Genomic DNA, 17,975 nt, shown 5'->3' with positions numbered 1-17,975 from the left:
GATGGATGCGCCGTGGTGGCCCCCATGCATCAGCGGACGTATCCGCATGGTGCCTTTTTGTTTTGCATTCTCAAGCGCGTGCCGGTTTTGCGCTATAAATAGCATAGATTTTATTTAGATGTTGGAGGGAGAGAGAGAGAGAGAGAGAGAGAGAGAGAGAAAGGGGCTGCAATTGGGTTTCCATAGCAACAGGCACGTTCAGGGGCTTGTGAACGGAGGATGAAGGCATGATAATGTCAGCCTCCTCTTTCTTCTCTTTCTCTACCCCCCCTCACCCCCATTGATGTTACAAAGCAGTAAAATATGCTTTCACAGGAGTGAATTATACCTTTTTATTCCATCTTTCTCGTGTTGTTTTTATAGAGTTGCATCATCTCAGCTGGATAACACTTTTTTTACGTTGAATTCAAAATAGCATTTTTTTTAATCGGCAGTCATTTTACAAGAATAAAGCCAAAATATTAAAAGGAAAAAATTGACATTTTCTGAGAAAAACGTCATATTATTTTGTAGCATAATGTTTAGATCTTTATTTTAAAGATGCTATGTTTTTAAAACATGATAAACATGAACAAAGATATAATTTTTGGAAAATCAGATTGTGGAAAAATGTTAATGTTAAAACAATATATTATGGGATATAAATTTACAGAGAAAGTTTAGTTGGAAAATTTAAAAAAAAATGAGCAAATATGGAAAAAAACTGCTGTAATTTGACAAGAACAAAGTACTAATATTATGAGGAAAAATGATTTAATGTTTTGAGAATAAGGGCAAAGAATTCTGGGGATAAAGTCGTAATTGCAAAAAGATGACTGACTAAAAGAAATTTGGAATATTTTGACATTACGAGAATAAAGTCAAAATATTGTGTATGTAATATTATGTATTCTAACAAGGCTGAAATTGAAATTTTATTTTAAAAAAATAGAAAATGTCATTTTGGTAGCATAAAGCTGTAATATTAAATTGTAAATAGTTTTTTAAGTAATATGATAAACAAATGGCAATTAATAAAATTGCCATTTTGGGAACATTTGGTTGTGGAAAAAGTTACAATGTAACGAGAATAAAGTCAAAATATTATGGGACTAAACTCCTAATTATGAGAAAAAATAACATTAACATTGGAAATAAAAAGTAGCTGTAATATTATGAGAATAAAGTCCAAATGTTCAGAGAAATGTTGTATTCCAACCAAAAATCAGACAACTAACAAAAATAAATCTTAGCAGCATATAAATATTTTTTTTAAGTTTGATGTGTGAAGCGGGCCATCGTGCCCCCACAAAGAGGGACGATGGCGCTTTAATGATGACCAAGGCAAACAGAGGAGATAGCAAAAGAGGCGTCTGGGGTCATTTTCACCGAGGACCTCTTTGCATCAGTGCTCCACAGGCAAACACTGGCCCTTCAGATAATGGACACACACACACTCACACACCGTTCTGACAAGCTCATTCTTTCTGGTTGTTGCAGATAATGCTGACACGATTAGCAGATGGGATGATTAATGTACTAACAGAATCTCACTCGGTTAATGATTGGACTTTTTTCAGTCACTTAGCTTCGTTGACACTCCTCGCTTGTTGTACTAAACTTTCGGGAGAGGAGCTGAGGCGGATAATCCTGCTGCTTGTTCACCAGACGTGACACCCGCTGACCTTTAAACAACCACCCTCATGTCCAAATAAGCAAGAATAAATATAATAGTTGGGCAATGCTTTATTGACATGTAGATCAAGATGTTACTTTATCCATGATTTCGACGTCTGACGTATGTCCAAGTATGTAACATGGCAGTGAATAATGTCCTTTCGCAAATCAGTAGTACGTCTCCTGCTCCACCCAACCTGGAAATCAAAGGGGACACAATTAGCGACTTTGCCAGGGTAAGGGGGTGTTTATAGATTCCTCTTCAAGTACAGATTCTGTAAATCACCGTCTACTCAGCATGAGTGCGGCCACAGGTGCCGTGACAGTTATTTAAAGATTCACCCCGCTGCGAATGTGGAGGATGACGCATTTGTCTTGTGGTTTGCTGAAGGCTGATACCACATTTTTTGATTTGATACGATACGATTTCTGTCATATCAGTACCGATACAAAGTACTTTTGGGGCATTTTTAGCCCGATAATAAAATTTATAAAACATGTCTGGGAGGCTGAATAGGATGAATCAACATAAGTTCACCAAGCTCCCGATCTCATTCCTCAACACTGAGTCCAATGAATTCTTCATCCTGGATGTCACTTCTGAACAATTCTCCTAGCCTTTTGTTTGTGTTTACTCTGTCTCGCTTGTTCTTGAAGGGGACCTGCACTTAATTGAGAATTTTGTTCACAATACTTCTGTCAAACATGAACACATAGTTCATACCCTTTTCTGTGCATTATAACAACAGAAATCGAGTTAATATGACACCAGTTGCTAGTGAGCTCATATTAACTCGTTTTCTCACGGTAGAATGCACAGAAAAGGCAAAGAAATAAGTGTTCATGAAAGTTCATGTTTTACATAAGCATTGTATACTACGACTAATTGACGAAATACTGTGGTGTTCACGAGTCAACAAGCTTGTCGACCCAATGGGAGTCGAAGAAGGTCATTATATATAACAGTGTTACAATGTAGACTCACAGTGCCATGTTTATATCAACACTAAAGTCATCACACAGCAACTTTAAACTCAAAAGGTATACTGAACAAATATACAAACATGTACCAATGTGACTTTAGCGTTCTTTGTAAGATGTCACCACGTGTCAGACTGTTGTATTGAGTAACGGCCTCCTGCAATTTCCAGTGGTTGACAAGCTTGTCGTACGTTTTTTCATAACTCTCGGCTTCTGTCAAAGCAAGAGTTGCCTGGTTGTCATGGACCCATGCATGCCGGGATATGCAATTTTATGACATGGATATGTGCAGCGTATCAAATATGTTATTTCCTCTAACTTTCGTGGGTGCAGCTTATGCACCGGTGCGTCTATATAGCATAATTTATGGTATGTATGAAAAAGTTGGTTTCACAGTATAAAAACGGAGACATTTGCACTCAAAACAAAAAAAGCCTGAGCCAGATCCGATCCAAATACCCAAATCCTCATTTACATGCTCAATTCAACCATGAAGTAATTGGAGACACAGCAACTACAATACACTCTAGCACAGTAGCTAGCTGACACAGTTGGTAACGTTGGTGGACTTTCAAGCAACACAAGATGGGGCAATGCAAACGTTTGGCCACCTATTGCAAAGAAAAAAGGTGAGCCATGATGGTCAGTCAAGCTGTTTTAAAAGTTCTCTCTCTGTGAACCTTCAGCAAGTATGGAGAACGAGGCTCTCATTCATAAAAGGCTAGCAGACTGACAGCTGGGAAGGGAAATGTAGCCGTCTCTTCTGACTATTTAATTATTTTATTCATGTGCTTCATTTATTTTAAAGGCCTGATTTTACCAACTACAGGATTTTTCCTTTTTTCATGGAAGGTAAAATATAAGGGAAAGTCTTCAAATAGGGCAGGTAGAGCGTATGATCGCAGGGCATGAGTCATGTTGTGAGTAATTTATTGTGGGCAATTTGATTTCTTCTTTCAAGAGAGCAGGCTTTTGTTCAGAATGTTTTTCTTTTTAATGTCTTTATTAAGGCAAGTACTTTCTTTCAAATCTGTAACTCTACAAAGGAGAAAAGGATGTTGCTATTGATACATATTAGTGTCAGCATTAGTTGGTATACAACGTATGATACAGCTGGATGATGATCAAAGTTGGCCGTGCATGCAGGTCCACCACAGTGAAGTGGCTGGAATTCAGCATTAACAATAGCAAGAGTTGAGAGTTCAAATCCCACAAGACCACACCATCTGCCGCAGCTTGCTGATCCGCAATGTGGCATTGAGCAATAAACGTGTGCTCATTGTGCATCTCCTCATCATCTCCAAGGCCTGCCTCCATTTGTGCTGTAAAGCTTTGCTGGAAGCAGGACAAAAGCTGCACAACCTGGCCAGCAGGTGACATTGCTGATGGAGGGAGACTTAGAGCCTTTAGGACCACACAGCCCCTCGCAAGATTGCGGTTGGATTATCACTCCCTTGCTATATTGTGGATTTCCAGAAATTCATTACGAAATGATAACTGTTTTGTGGTACAACATGGTCTATTATGAGTAAAGCATGTTGGAATACAAGTGATGCGTAGTATCTGGTCATTGATGAGACCTACCTTACATTACTTTAACTAACTACTTCAACACCACATGGAGTCAGCCATGGCATGTCCGACATGATAAAAGTGGAAAAAAGTTATCCCATTCTGTGTGGAAGTGGTAAGGTTTTGGCTTCTGAAGTTAAAAAGACATAAATTCCATGCTAGTTCGCTGGGTTGTTAGCTGGCTAGCTAACAGCCATCTAAAGTCCCTGCAGCACATGAGTTGTGTAATGTGATGTAAACAATTAATAATTAGGGGTGTAAAGGTGACTATAGGGATGTTATTTAAAGTCTATAGGACTTAAAAACTGTGTTTAGAAAAACAGGTAAAAAGCTATTCTACATGCTCTATCTAATTAACATTGAGTCCTATATTGCGTGAATTATTTTATCACGGCCGGGGTCTGGAATCAATTAGCCGCTATAAACCAGGGACAACAGTATACCTTAGCCGACCAACATGTCGCGGTTAGGTTTGGACACAAAAAGCCCTTTAACAGCCTAAAACAATCTACTATTCCCTGCTTGAACACCATACAACTGTGATCTATTGGAAAAAGTCTTACCGCCTGGGTTGCGTCTGAGGATGTATCTTCTGGCCTCATCGTACAGGAAGATGAGCAGTGAGTATGGGAAGGCACAGAACCACCAGCATGGCCTGAGGTGATGGGCAGACAGACCGGGGGAGTTAACACGGTGAGGAGGTGAGTCAGGTGCGATTCTGACATGCCTTGGCTTCTTTGTAGTTCTACCCCTCACTCACTCTCTGATGTGAAAATATCATGTGATATGCAGTTGATGCAGCCTAACAAGAAAGTGGATTTTCATGCTGAATAATATGTATGCAGGAGTTGGAGTACAGTATTGCCAGACTCAATAAAAAAAACAAATACCTGTATAACTGTTAGTTAGCAAAGAACGTGGGGGACGACAACTTCTGGAATGGTTGGCAACGTTTCGCCGTACGATAACAGACGGTGCACGTTTGACGAAAAGTCTAGTTTGTCGTAAACTGAATCCTCTGAAACCCAGGGTCTACAAAAACCCAAGTACCACTACATACGTATTGACCCCATTGCATTCAGTGGTGTGTCACCGGGGTGCTAAACTCGAAGGATCTTTTCTTGTACCTTTGAGACAGTACAGCATACCTGTACCTTTCGGACCTAGAACTGGCACACACAAAAATTGTGCCTCCAACTAAATTTAGATTTGGAATGCAAAGCTCAACGGATAGAAACTGAACCTGTCTCTCAGCCTCACCATTATCATCCCTGACTAAGTTGCTGAGAAATGATATTATACGGGCAAAGAGTGTGCATATTTACTCACTTGAGAGGATACATTCTGAGGGCGACGTCCATTCCAGGGCAGTATGACAGGAAGGCAGCCAGGGCAGTCTCCTCAAACAGTCCAAAGATAAGGATGCGGTTCCTAACAAGGAAAACATAAGCTGATATTTAGTCAATGGCCAAAATTTGCTTTTTCTTGAAAGAAACTTCTGCTAGTGGTATTTTGTAAGTAATTTTCAAATGAAATATGGACATACTTCATGCCCTGCTGCAGGATGGAGTTCCTCCTCGTCTTGCAGATGATCAGATCAGCCCACTGCACAATGACAATGCTGGCAAAGAAGGCTGTGTGGCAGGTGAACTCGACTATTTTCCTGCGCTCGTATGTCTGAATTGGCAAAAACACACAGTGGCATTTGGACTCTTTCCTATCACATCTGCAATTTTAGGCTCTGGATTCACTAATTGCTGTGAGAATTACTGACCCACTGCTGCCCGTAACTGTCCTCCAGGTCGTTTACATATTTGTTGTCCCAGAGCACTCGAAGGCCCAGCAGGTCCATGGGCAGGAATCCGTTCTCAGCCAGGATCACAAAGTATGTGAAGAAGCCTGCTGTGGCCTGCATCATACCTAGGAGGATCAGAGCTCGTAACTTTGGGACCAGCATACTGACACAAGCTGGATGGAAGTGGAAGGATGTGTGTTTATGTTCTGGGGTAAAGTTACCGATCTGTCCGTAGGCGATGCTGATGAGTCTCTCGTTCACCAGTTTGTCTGTTTTGGGATTTCTGGGCTGTCTCTTCATGATGTCGCTCTCGGCTGCTTCGTAAGCCAGGGAAATGGCAGGAACCTGGGAGGTCGCAAACAATGCTATTTATCTGTGTGTAATTGATGCCAGCTTGGGTGGCTGTGCCAAGGTACGCTGAATGACGAGCTGACAATCGGGCTTTTAGCTTGCGACTCTCATTTAGTGGGGATCGGTGGACACAGGTCTGAGAACGGGTGATCATTGTTTCATTGGTACCATGACACGGATCAGAACGAGGTTTAGGGGGTTAGTGTTGTGGATGCCAGGGGGTGTGGCTATTCAAAAGTAGGATGGTGAAACCTTAGCTTGTCAACTTTAGTCAATCTGATAAAAAAAAAAACAGGTGGTGCAGGTCGAGATTACATGGGTTACCACCACCATTACAAGAACACCAGATCCATGTACCGGGCTCCAACCAGAGTCCACAGAATGAAGTCGAGAGCACTAGCTGTCAAGCTAAAAGCCCGGGCTGTCAACTCAAACTGGGAGTTAGGTTTACCAATTTACAGTCGTGCAACAGTACCAAAAAAGCTGCCAAAGAGGATAACTACAATGTGGTAACCCACCATGTCAGTTCCCAGGTCGATACAGAGGATGGTGACGGTTCCCAGAGGCAGGGGAATGTTGGCAATGATGAAGAGGAGGAAGGGTGAAATCTCAGGGATGTTGCTTGTCAGTGTGTAAGCGATGGACTTCTTCAAGTTGTCAAAGATCAGACGGCCTATACAAACGTACACAGACAGGTAGATGAATCAAAGACATGTCAGATTAAACGTGCACCTTAAAAGCTCCATGTTACCTTCTTCCACTCCAGTAACAATGGAGGCAAAGTTGTCATCAAGCAGGATCATGTCAGCTGCTTGCTTGGAGACGTCAGATCCAGCAATCCCCATGGCGACACCAATGTCAGCCTTCTTCAGAGCTGGAGAGTCGTTGACACCATCACCAGTCACAGCAACAATGGCTCCCTTTGAAGAGTCAGCAAAATGTTGAGCAGGCAGCTTATTTAGAATAGAAGCTATGTTGTGTATGTTGTGCAACGGTCTGAATGTCAGACCTGTCGCTGGCAGCCCTCCACGATAATTAGTTTCTGCTGGGGTGAGGTTCTGGCAAAAACAATTTCAGTGTGGTGGCTCAGAATATCGTCAAGATGATCTGAGGTCATCTCCTTTAGCTCGCCACCATGGACCACACAGGCCTTTGCGTCCCTGAAGAGGAAAGCACAGCAAAAAAAGTGTCACTGCAGTGCACTATGCTCTTCTCGTGTACTTGTTTCGTGTGGGGCTGGACATGCTGCTGTACATTAATTAGTACACAGAATATTGCCATTTCCATGTTGTCAGTGGAATAAGGTGTAATGAAGAAAAAAGCACAACTTCAAAACAGCATGGATGAAAGTCCAACAATGATCGGGGAAATCGTCTGGGAAGCTATTGCTTGATGTATTAAGGTGCAATCTTTTAAATGCTCGCAATTTATCACTGAGCAGACGTTTTAGAGGAAGTTGGAAAAGTGCAAATAAGAATTTGCACACACAGGAAGCAATGTGGTTATGAATTCTGGAGGCACAGCGGAGTGATGGACTTGTTTGTGATTGTCTCGACGTATTTGTCTGCACTGAATCAGGGATTGAAAGCCTTTTAGCTGATCGACTTTCAGATGGAGGGTGCATTTTAAAGATATTTTATTAATATTTAGAGTCACACGCCAACACTCAGCAACAAGGTTTGAGGTGCGTACAAACCTGGGATTGACCTCTGACACTGGAACGTTTAAGCGAGCCGCAATATCTTCAACCGTCTCATTGCCCTCAGAGATGATGCCTACGCCCTTGGCAATTGCCTTGGCTGTGATTGGATGATCACCTGTTACCATAATAACCTAAGGAAAAAGAGAAAGGGAAAAAACTGTCAGACGACCTGAAAATAGACATAATTCACATGCAAATGAATTCAAGTCTCGGGTTTAATTTGACCTTGATTCCAGCGCTTCTGCATTTGCCAACAGCATCTGGCACGGCAGCACGAGGGGGGTCGATCATGGACATGAGGCCAATGAAGCACAACTTTTCAGTGGGAAAGTTCACCTCGTCTGTGTCAAAGGCAAAGCCCTCCGGGAACTGGTCATCGGGAAGGTTGAAATGGCAGAAACCTGCAAAAGTGTTCATCATTGGGACATTGTCTATTCTTCCAGTTCAACAATCAATCACAAGGCTCAAGTTTGCACGTACTGTACTGTACTGTACACTCAACACACACGAAAACATGCATGCCCAACACAAAGTCTACAGCCAATTCCAGAACCAAAGATTAGGTTTTAACAAGTGCTTACCCAGCACTCTCTCTCCAAGTCCTCCGAGCTCAACATAGGCATTCTGGAAAGCATCTTTCATCTCCTCGTCCAGTGGCTGTTCCTTGCCCTGTATCATGATGGTGGAGCAGCGGTCCAAAATCCTCTCGGGGGCACCTTTCATGACCAGCAGATGTTTGGTCTCTCCTGAAGTTGAGTTCTTATGAATGGAAAGCTGACAACAAAATGCATCCTTCATTAAAATGTGTTTTTTATTGTTGAGGCAGGAAAATTGCATTGTTTGTAAATGTGAAGCAGGCCGTCATATATTCTCAAGTTACTTTTCCCATTGTTCTGTTGATGGGCATAATTGGCCCATTATTATTGTATGAGGAATCCAGCCACCAGAGGGCGTAAGTGAGCAGTCTGTAGAAGTGTTTTTGCTGTTACCTGGTACTTGTTAGTAGAGTTGAAAGGGATTTCGGCCACCTTGCTGTATTTTTCTCGCATGCCGCTGACCGATCCACAGCACAACTCGATGCATTTCAGCAACGCAGCCTCAGAGGCATCACCGGCTACATCCCTCTGTCAATTACAAATGGAAAAATTTGTGCACTTTTGAAGGCCACAGAGACAGTTTGACGACTGTCCACGTATCTGCCAAGCAACAACAGCTATACATGATCTAAAGATGCCAAAAGCTTTTCAAAAATTACAATTTGATTTGATTCTATTCATACTGCCAAGAAAGTAATTGCATCTCCCAATTTGACTGAATTATGAATGAGTCAGGGACATAACCCTTTTCATCTAATGAATAAAAGATGGCATACAACAAAGCTTGCTGATATCTTCTACCAGTGGTCAATTATTCACAGTATTTTGTCGGAAGACCAAAACGTTCAGTGAAGGTTTCTAAAGGAGTTGATACCTTCAGGATTGGAACGTTGGACTGCTCGGCGAGGAAGACAGCTCGGTTACAGAGTCCAGCAATTCTGGCCAGGGCAGCCCACGTATCGGAGCTCCTGTCAAAGGATGTTCCGCTTTGGTTCTCAGTGGTGTCTGCCTCGTGAATCTGGTTGTCGAACCACATGTGAGCAACCGTCATCCTATTTTGGGTCAAGGTGCCAGTCTTATCTGAGCAAATGGTGGAGGTGGACCCCAGGGTCTCGACGGCTTCCAGGTTTTTCACCAAGCAATTCTTCTTGGCCATACGCTTAGCCGTCAGGGTCAGACATACCTGCAGACATCCGGTGTTATAGCGGTGTTCAAGCTATTAAGAATGAAAAATTGAACAACAGCAGGACTCACAGTGACGGTTGCCAGAAGACCCTCTGGCACATTGGCAACAATGATTCCAATAAGGAAGATGACTGCCTCCAGCCAGCCGTACCCAAGAATCAGGGAGAGAATGAAGAACGACACGCCCAGGAATACAGCCACACCAGTGATGATGTGGATGAAGTGCTCAATCTCAATGGCAATGGGAGTCTTGCCGCCTTCCAAACTGGAAGCCAGTGTAGCAATGCGACCCATGACAGTGCGGTCTCCGGTGTTGATGACGACTCCTCTAGCTGTGCCTGGAGAAAGGTTCTTTGTTACAAATTCAAGAACATATAGAGACATTTTTCATAAACAATACCTTCAACGCAGTTGGTAGAGAAGAAAACAATGTTCCTGGTCTCCAGGGGGTTGTCGTTGGAGAAATCTGGAGTACGGGTTTGTGGCTCGGATTCACCAGTCAAAGAGGAGTTGTCCACCTGGAAGGTGAAAACCACCATAAAACAAACAATACAAAGAAGAGAGATGCATGTTCAAAGTAAATAATTTGTGAGAAAATGACCTTGCAACCATGGGCGGAGATGATTCGCAGATCGGCAGGGATCCTGTCACCACCTTTCACCTCAACCAGGTCTCCGACCACCACATCCTCAGCGTTAATACTGTTCTTCTCCCCATCACGGATAACCAAAGCTTGCTACAGAATGAGGAGTACATTTAGAGATAAACGCCGCATTGCAGAAATATCTTGGGATTATTAGAAGCCTAACCTGTGGGACAAGGTTTTTGAAGGACTCCATGATCTTAGAGCTCTTGGCCTCTTGATAATAGGAGAAGCAGCCAGTGATGATGACAACAGCAGACAGCACAACGCCAAGGTACAACTACAAGTACAAAAGTGGTTACCATGCGTGTTCAACAAATGTTGTGCAGGCCATTACACACTCCCAAAGGCTGCCTTACGTTATCATTGGCTGGTTCGTCTTCATAGGCTGCCTGGATACCGTAGGCAAGGAAGCAGAGGACGGCACCAATCCATAGGAGCATGGAGAAACCACCAAAGAGCTGGGAAGGAGACATTTAGGCCTCGCAATGAATGTGCTGCAAGAGGGAATTTGCTATAATTCAACTCATGAATGAAAATCAAGTGTACCTGTTTGCAAAACTTGACCCACTCAGGTGTAGTGGGTGGAGGGGTGAGGGCATTGGGGCCATCACGGGCCAGAATCTCTTTTGCTCTGGAGGAGGACAGACCCTGTACAGGAGCGAAATATACTAGTGAGTGCTACAGAGAGACCTTGAAGTGAATGAGTATACATGTGCTGAAGAGGTTGAAGAGGTGGATGATTCAAGTTGCAAAAACAAGCAGGCCAACATCGGCTTGCAGCAAGAAAGAGCTAGTATCTGCGTTTCAGTGAACAGCATACACTCAGACTATGTCAAGGTCACACATTTTCTCCAAGTCCACCATGTGGGAGTGGACAAAGTCAATGAGAATGAAGACTTTGTTTAGGGCCAAACTTGGGATGGATCGGGTTTCAGCAGATAATCAGCATCAGTCAAGTGTGAGGCTGTGTTGTGCTTTGTAACTGGATCTGGATTGGCCTCATGCTAATGCTTTCTTCACCAACACAAGTACACGGATCAATTGAAAACAGACGTGTGATATAAAATCTACTGTAATCACAAAATTATTTCACTGTACATTATATCATGACCAACTGGGCTAACTCTACAACACCCAAACCTATTTTGTCAATGATGATGATTTTGATCAAAATGTGTTCTGCATTAGGGAGTGGCGGTCCTGACTGTGCTCACCTCCTCTGTCGCATCGTATCTACAACGGCATTGTCCCTGGAAAGCTAGTTACCATAGTGACCAAGGCAAGACGCAGAAAGGTTCCTGTACACCCGTACGAACAAATGTGGCCAGGAAACGTCTTTAAATAGAACTGGTTGCACCTCATCTGCTCTGCTTGTGTGGGTCCCAGTACAAGAACTCCTAACATGTACTCACCCTGGCAAGGTCGGTTCCATACTTCCTATGAAGTTCATCCAAGGTGAGTTTATGATCATCCTATAGATGAAGAGACACACAGAGAGATTACATTTTTAATGTCCTTCAGAGGGAACTCAAACATGATGAAGCAAAAACCGTACTATGTGTATTGTGGATATATATGATGCAATACTAAAGATTAGTCCGAGCAGACATTTGAGTCAAGGTGTCTACCACTGATTGAAAAATGTAACACGTGGGCGAGAATGCAAGCACTGCGATGTTCAGTATAGGCACAAGAAGAAGGGAATCTGCGTCGCCTAAATAAATGTTTCCTGTGCTGGAAGATGTGTGCTTGACATTTGCCAAGAGTCAAAACAGCATTGATGCTTTAGTGCTTAGGGTAATGTATTTGGAATGAAAAGTGAGTGACATAACGAAGTGGCAATGACATTTGCATGTAGTGCAGCATTTTTTTCAATCAAACATTACTTAGTGCGTCAAAGTGTAGCATTATTGAACATACGCGCGCATCCTCATTTGTGTCGCCACAGGAAGCCTTTCTGTTATACACAGCAGGACTTTGACACGTTGAGATGTTGCCGGTGCGATGATAAAATAATCATTTACAGATTGAAGACTGTTTCAGAAATGCAGCACTAGACGTTCACCAAAAAAGATTTTCGAAAAGATTGAGTGACAAATTGTGAGGATTCAAGGTGACGCCCCGCTGTTGATGCAGTATGGTTGTTGTGGCACCGCTATGTCCTTCGGTGGTGATAGGACTTTGACTTCTAGTTAAGACATACCCTTACTCATAATCATTAATATTTCACCAAAAAGGGAATTTTATTACCAAATAGTCTTCTGTGCTCTGTGAAAATGCTACTATGAGGAAGACCCTAACTTCAGGCAAGTAAATGATGAAATATTATCAAGTATAAGACGGTTCCTAAGAGTATTCTTTGATAAAACAAATAAACAGTAGAAATATGAGTAAGACTTGCGGGGAAAAACAAGGTTGTGACTTGACCTTGTCAAGGACTCTGTCCTATCTGAAGAAGGTCAAACTGACCTTTTGCCCTTAAAGAACAAATCCAGAACTTTGAGGAGCTCCTCCTACATAGCAGCAAGTGAGACTGCAGATTGGGAAATGTTACGTTAGTGTGTATTCTGACTAAACAGTTACTTTTTTTCCTTGATGGTGATCGTCATACTGAACTGTCTCGTGACCTTGACAAATGACCGCCGTCTGCCGAGAAAAGCTGACGCTAACAGAAACTGTGACTCTTTCCACACAGGACATTTCCATCCAAAAGTCTTATTGCGCAGCACCTGTGTAACTGAACGTGAACAACCGGTGATCTATCACAGGCAGATTAGTATGTTTACACTGGAAAAGCAAGCCTGTAATGTTTATCTCTGTTTCTGTCAAAGATCTAAACAACTTACAGCCCCAAACCACTAACACGTGAAAGTGCTTGCCTCAGTTTAAAAAGCAGCTCTTGTGAAATCGAAGGCACACAGCCTCCATTCATGTGACTACGCCATGAGGTCAAAGCGAAGTGTTTGTCCAGGCCGTGATGGCGACCGATGGCAGCCAACAGCATACAGCAAGATACGGTCATCCTGGTCAGGAAGGTCTTCACATTTCACGCCTTTTCCCGCCATGTCAAAGGTCAGGTACTCACCAAATCCACTTCTTTCTTCAGGTCGTCCATGTTCTTTTTGTCGGCTTTGCCCTTCTTGCCTTTCTTGTCGTCGCCATCAGACGTTGCCGCCAGTTTGTACTCATCCTTCCCTCTCTGGATGGAAGAGATAAGGATGAAACGGCGAGCCTCTGAAATAAGAAGGCCCACATGCAAGAAGCAGCTTCCTCTTTGCTACTCAAAACATGCTGTCAGACAGTTAATTATTGCCAGAGCTGCCCGTCAGGAAACACTTTGACAGACCCACACAGCCACAACTCAAAGTAGGCAAACTTGAACAAAAGTAGAACAAAGCATGCGAGCAACAATCTGCAATACTTACTCCCAGCCCCATGGTTGCAATGCAAGTCTGAGAACAGTCAATCCAATTGTCTTTAACTTCAGCCTTCCTACTCCGCCTCTTGCTCTCTCTCACCCACACCCTCTCTCTCTCACCCTCTCACTCTTGCTCAGCAAGCCTTACGTCTTCTCTCGCTCCAGCAGAGAAGATATGCTGTCTCACATTAGCATACCTTTATACCCACCTGCCCGGACGTGGGGAGGGGTTTAGACGGTGGAGAGGTTGAAAGAGGGGGTCGTTTGTACGGGGGTAGGGGTTGTTGAAAGCCAACAGGTGAGTAGTAGTGGTGGCGTTTGAGGTGGGGGTGGGGAGAAACTTGCCCTTGGTTTGCTCCTTAGTCTTTGCTTAAATGTGAACGCATGCAGGGTTGCAAATGTGGGCAGCCAAGGTTAGTAGAAGGTAAAAGACCACTGAACTCAAAATGGGAGAAAAGGTGAGAAGCTGGTTGGAGACCACTTTCCCCGTCTGATCCCAGGAGTCAGGGGTCAGAGTAAAGATTCCTCATTCGGTGTGGAATGTCTAGCTTATGTGATCAAGCTGACCTTTGAAAGTCCCTGATTGTGGTCTTCTGCTTCAGGGAAAGTCAGATGGATGGAATGTCTTACACGGTGCTGTAAAATACCTCTACATGTTAGAAAGAACCTTGAACTTTGGGGGGTTTGCCAACGAGACTGGTTCGGGCTGAGATGAATGTTTGACAAGTTTAGCTGCTGCGAGAGCAGGAAATGTGTACAGGAAGCGAAGGTTTGGGTGAGCGGGAAGCCATAAAGCTGAACAGAGCGCGCTTTAATGAATGACTGAGCCACGTTGTACAAACGTCCTTGAGTGTGTTTCCACACACAAAAAGGCTGAACATTATAACATGCAAACAAAGATGGCTGTGTGAGCCTCCGTTATCTTAGCGGGGAACTCGACGTGACCCTGGAGTCCTTTATGAAACCAAGAAGCTCTCTTCCTGTTCAGCAAACCCAACGAGGAGGAAGGGTTGCCCTTGCTGGCTGTCAGCGTGTCGGGAGGGGGTGGAGGTGGTGGCTGGATGTGTTTGTAGTAAACTTCTAACTGTTTACAGTCACCAGACGGGGCAGGGAGGGTGGGGGGAGGGGAGGACAGTTTTTTTTTACTTTGTAATGTTGCTGCACAACCTGTTAGAGCCTTCAGGGTAGTGAGTTTTTTTGCCCTTTGTACCCTTTGTAAAACAGCAGCAATGCACAGAAAGGCGACCTATGTAAGTGATCTACGGAAAATCCCCTAGGAAGGAAGCTCAGTTCCATAAAAATGGTTCGAAAACCCTAAGCTCGGAATCTTGTCACAGCAGCTTGAGGCAGAACAATACAGCCTCGTGCTGAAAGTGGTTTGTGGTTTCTGAAATCTCTCTAAGTGGTCTTTGGGATGCTAACTAACGCAAATGTGCAACAAGAAGCCCTGCCGTCTTTGAAAACACAAGACTTGACTTTTTGCAGGCTTCTCACTTTTCATCTTGGGGAACCAATACTCACTCCAGCAAGCAAAAACATCATTTTGCTTGCTGATGGCGCTGGGAGCAGACTAACGGATGTGGCGCTTGTTTAACCCCAAACAAAGCCTTCCATGCTACTGTAGGTGAAACGTGCCCTTTGCAAGCTTATTGGCGTAAACGATGGGAATCGTGCACAACAAAGGTTTCATTCCACAACACAGCTACTGCCATGTATTGGACTTTAGACCGAGTAAAGCGTGTGGGCTTTTTAAAACGTTTAATAATCAAACCATAGTTACTCTGTTTTACAGCTATGTGATAGAGGCTGGACACTGATTGACTATATGGGTGATCATACCAGATTAGCCCCACTGAGGCACCGTTTCATGGCATGCAATGGAATAACGCTTGAAGAAGTATGCTTCATGTCTTGCTTTTGGACAATTTATCTTTTCATTGCAAGTCCAAAACTTTGGCTAATGAGGAAGAAAATCGGCATGGCATTCTTCCTCCTCCTCTGACAAACATCTACAGCAATTTTGCATAGGAAACTCGTGACTTGCATTTCAAATCACAATGTTTTTCTCCATGCATGGTGCTTGCAAACAGCCAATGCCATTGTTCTGAATACAAGGGAGCTTCCATTGTTCTACTACTGCTTGCAAGGGTTGAGTATGTGACGTGAAATTCTCTGCTGAGAGAAACCAAGTGGTGCCTCAGTTTTTATTCATTTGTTCCTAAAGGGCAGACAAAAACCAAAGCGTATTTGTTCCATGGGAAATAATGCAAACCAATGAATCAATTCATATGGAAGTAAAAATATCCCAATGGTAAATGTGAATTATGAGATTAAAAGTCAAAATTATAAGATAATAGAATCATTATTATGAGATAAAAAGTAAAAATTGAGATAAAAATTCACAATTGCGAGAAGTCAGTTCTCCTCCTGTGGTCAGGTGTTGCAAATTAGCACGTGCTACAACACTGCAATTCAGCAACGTTTCGATCAAATTGCTGGCACATCTTCCTTTGGCCATCATGACGGCTTATTTAGCAGTCGGCCTCAACAGCAAATGCATAGACAGTGAGTCAGAAAAGCTTAAGCTGCTTTGTGCAGGTACTGAATACTGTACAGTGACATGAGGGTTAGTTAGCTCCCTCCTGTTTGAATCCATTTAAATGGTATTCTTACTCCGTCATGTGTTACAGTAACTGTTTTCTCTATCTTCAGCAGTGCTTTAGAAATCCCCTTCAAAAGAGACTTTCGCATTTCTGCTCTAAATTCCCAGCCCATGTGTTTGTCTCTGGCTGGAAAATAATAGAATGGGTATGGCGGTTCTTATTTGGCCAAAGGCTGCATCAGGGTTTAAAATGTTTTGGCATGGATGGAGATATTGCAGGGATTTGGGCAGTTTTTTCCCAAAGACCTGCAAGGGAAATGGTAATGCAATGAATATAAATCTGCGAAGGTCAAAGGTCTAGGGGTCGGCTCAAAACGAAGACCATCAGAACAGACGAGGGTTGGGGGAGAAGGGTGTTTTTTTATAGCATCTATAAAAAATATGCATTCAACAATTTTAACAGCATTTCATCTACATCTACGGTTGACAATTACATGAACTGCAATATAATTTTATGACAATCACAATTTTGGTTCCAGCAACTGCAGAGCTGGTCTTTGTTACTGCCTCAGGGATCATCTAGATTAACTGTTTGTTTGTTTAATTTATTTGTATAAAATTCCAGTTCATCAGGTTTTCTTTGGACAAAAATTGTCTGCATCCTAAGTTGACATCTACCAAAAGGTAGTCTAATGGCCTTGCACAGCACTTTTCTACCGTCAAGGTTCTTTAAAACTGTTGTTTCATTTACCTAATGATGCAGCATCAGGAGCAATGAGGGTTTGGTATCTTCCCCAAGGATTCTTAGACATGGTCACACGAGGATGGAGGATCGAACCTTTTCCTGGGTGGAAAAATTGCTTTGGTTTTCACAGGTTTCAGTTTTTTCATTTTGAAAATAGTTAGTTTGTAGTACTTCTGACCAATTACAGGCTTGGCAGTCAGTGTGAACAAACTATTGTGTCAAAAACACCGGTTTCTACAAGGTTATTATTGTAGTAATACTTCACAATACTTTCTGTGCAACATATGGCATCCTTTGGCGCTGCAACATGTTCATTCCTCATCTGAGCGTCAAAGGGAGAGTAAATGGGATTTGGTTTGTTGATGGTTTCAAAACAGTGCAATAAAGGGAATGGAATGTGAACCCATCATACAGACCCCACACAAGCCCCCCGTCGCAGCCCCCTAATCCGACACAGGATTATATAGCTGCAATTAGAGGAATGAGGGCTAGATGGTTGAAGGGAAAAAGAAGATTGCATGTTTACTGTACAGCGCTCTCATTAGTGTTATTGAGCAAGTTGATGATCACAGGCTGATCACACACAACGAACAAATGCAACTAATAATTATTTTCGTAGTTGATTAACCTACAGATTGATGTTTGGATTAATCCAGTAATCAGTAACCAAATGAAAAACAAACACAAAACAGGCCTTGTGGTTTGGTCCACATTTGAGAGGCTAAA

The 17,975-nt window shown here is 42.9% G+C and overlaps 2 protein-coding genes across 2 annotated transcripts in view; one reads left to right on the top strand and one right to left on the bottom strand.

The window, feature by feature from the left end:
• Positions 1 to 1,707: 1,707 nt before the first annotated feature.
• On the bottom strand, positions 1,708 to 14,079 carry LOC131104642 (sodium/potassium-transporting ATPase subunit alpha-1). The gene is made up of 23 exons (XM_058052032.2): positions 13,910 to 14,079; positions 13,570 to 13,683; positions 11,897 to 11,956; positions 11,031 to 11,132; positions 10,841 to 10,942; positions 10,648 to 10,761; positions 10,440 to 10,574; positions 10,239 to 10,356; positions 9,908 to 10,176; positions 9,528 to 9,836; positions 9,047 to 9,181; positions 8,639 to 8,831; positions 8,283 to 8,458; positions 8,052 to 8,188; positions 7,365 to 7,515; positions 7,107 to 7,275; positions 6,874 to 7,028; positions 6,226 to 6,349; positions 5,984 to 6,129; positions 5,756 to 5,886; positions 5,539 to 5,640; positions 4,773 to 4,864; positions 1,708 to 1,853 (listed from the first exon to the last, which is right to left on the bottom strand). The coding sequence occupies exons 1-23, from the start codon at positions 13,919 to 13,921 to the stop codon at positions 1,825 to 1,827; spliced, it is 3,075 nt and encodes a 1,024-aa protein (XP_057908015.2). The 5' UTR covers positions 13,922 to 14,079; the 3' UTR covers positions 1,708 to 1,824.
• Positions 13,404 to 17,975, top strand: part of obsl1a (obscurin like cytoskeletal adaptor 1a) — a 23,890-nt gene continuing 19,318 nt past the window's right edge. Inside the window, exon 1 of the mRNA XM_058052029.2 lies at positions 13,404 to 13,556. Coding sequence (XP_057908012.2) covers positions 13,462 to 13,556 — 95 coding nt within the window. The 5' untranslated portion in view covers positions 13,404 to 13,461. The remainder of the gene's footprint in view (positions 13,557 to 17,975) is intronic.

The sequence above is a fragment of the Doryrhamphus excisus genome, linkage group LG15 (assembly GCF_037039965.1).
Source record: "Doryrhamphus excisus strain RoL-2023G ecotype Guam linkage group LG15, RoL_Dexc_Guam_v1.1, whole genome shotgun sequence".
Lineage (NCBI taxonomy): Eukaryota > Metazoa > Chordata > Actinopteri > Syngnathiformes > Syngnathidae > Doryrhamphus > Doryrhamphus excisus.
The sequence above is the reverse complement of the archived record's forward strand: the minus strand, read 5'-3'. Positions and strand labels throughout refer to the sequence as shown.

Bases quoted from the DNA above. Each gene is read 5' to 3' on its own strand.
- LOC131104642 (XM_058052032.2), bottom strand. The intron at 8,832-9,046 runs GTAACAGCAAAA...TTTTGTTGTCAG, and splicing joins ACTCTACTAACAAGTACCAG to CTTTCCATTCATAAGAACTC. The intron at 8,459-8,638 runs GTAAGCACTTGT...ACACTTTTGCAG, and splicing joins ACTTGGAGAGAGAGTGCTGG to GTTTCTGCCATTTCAACCTT.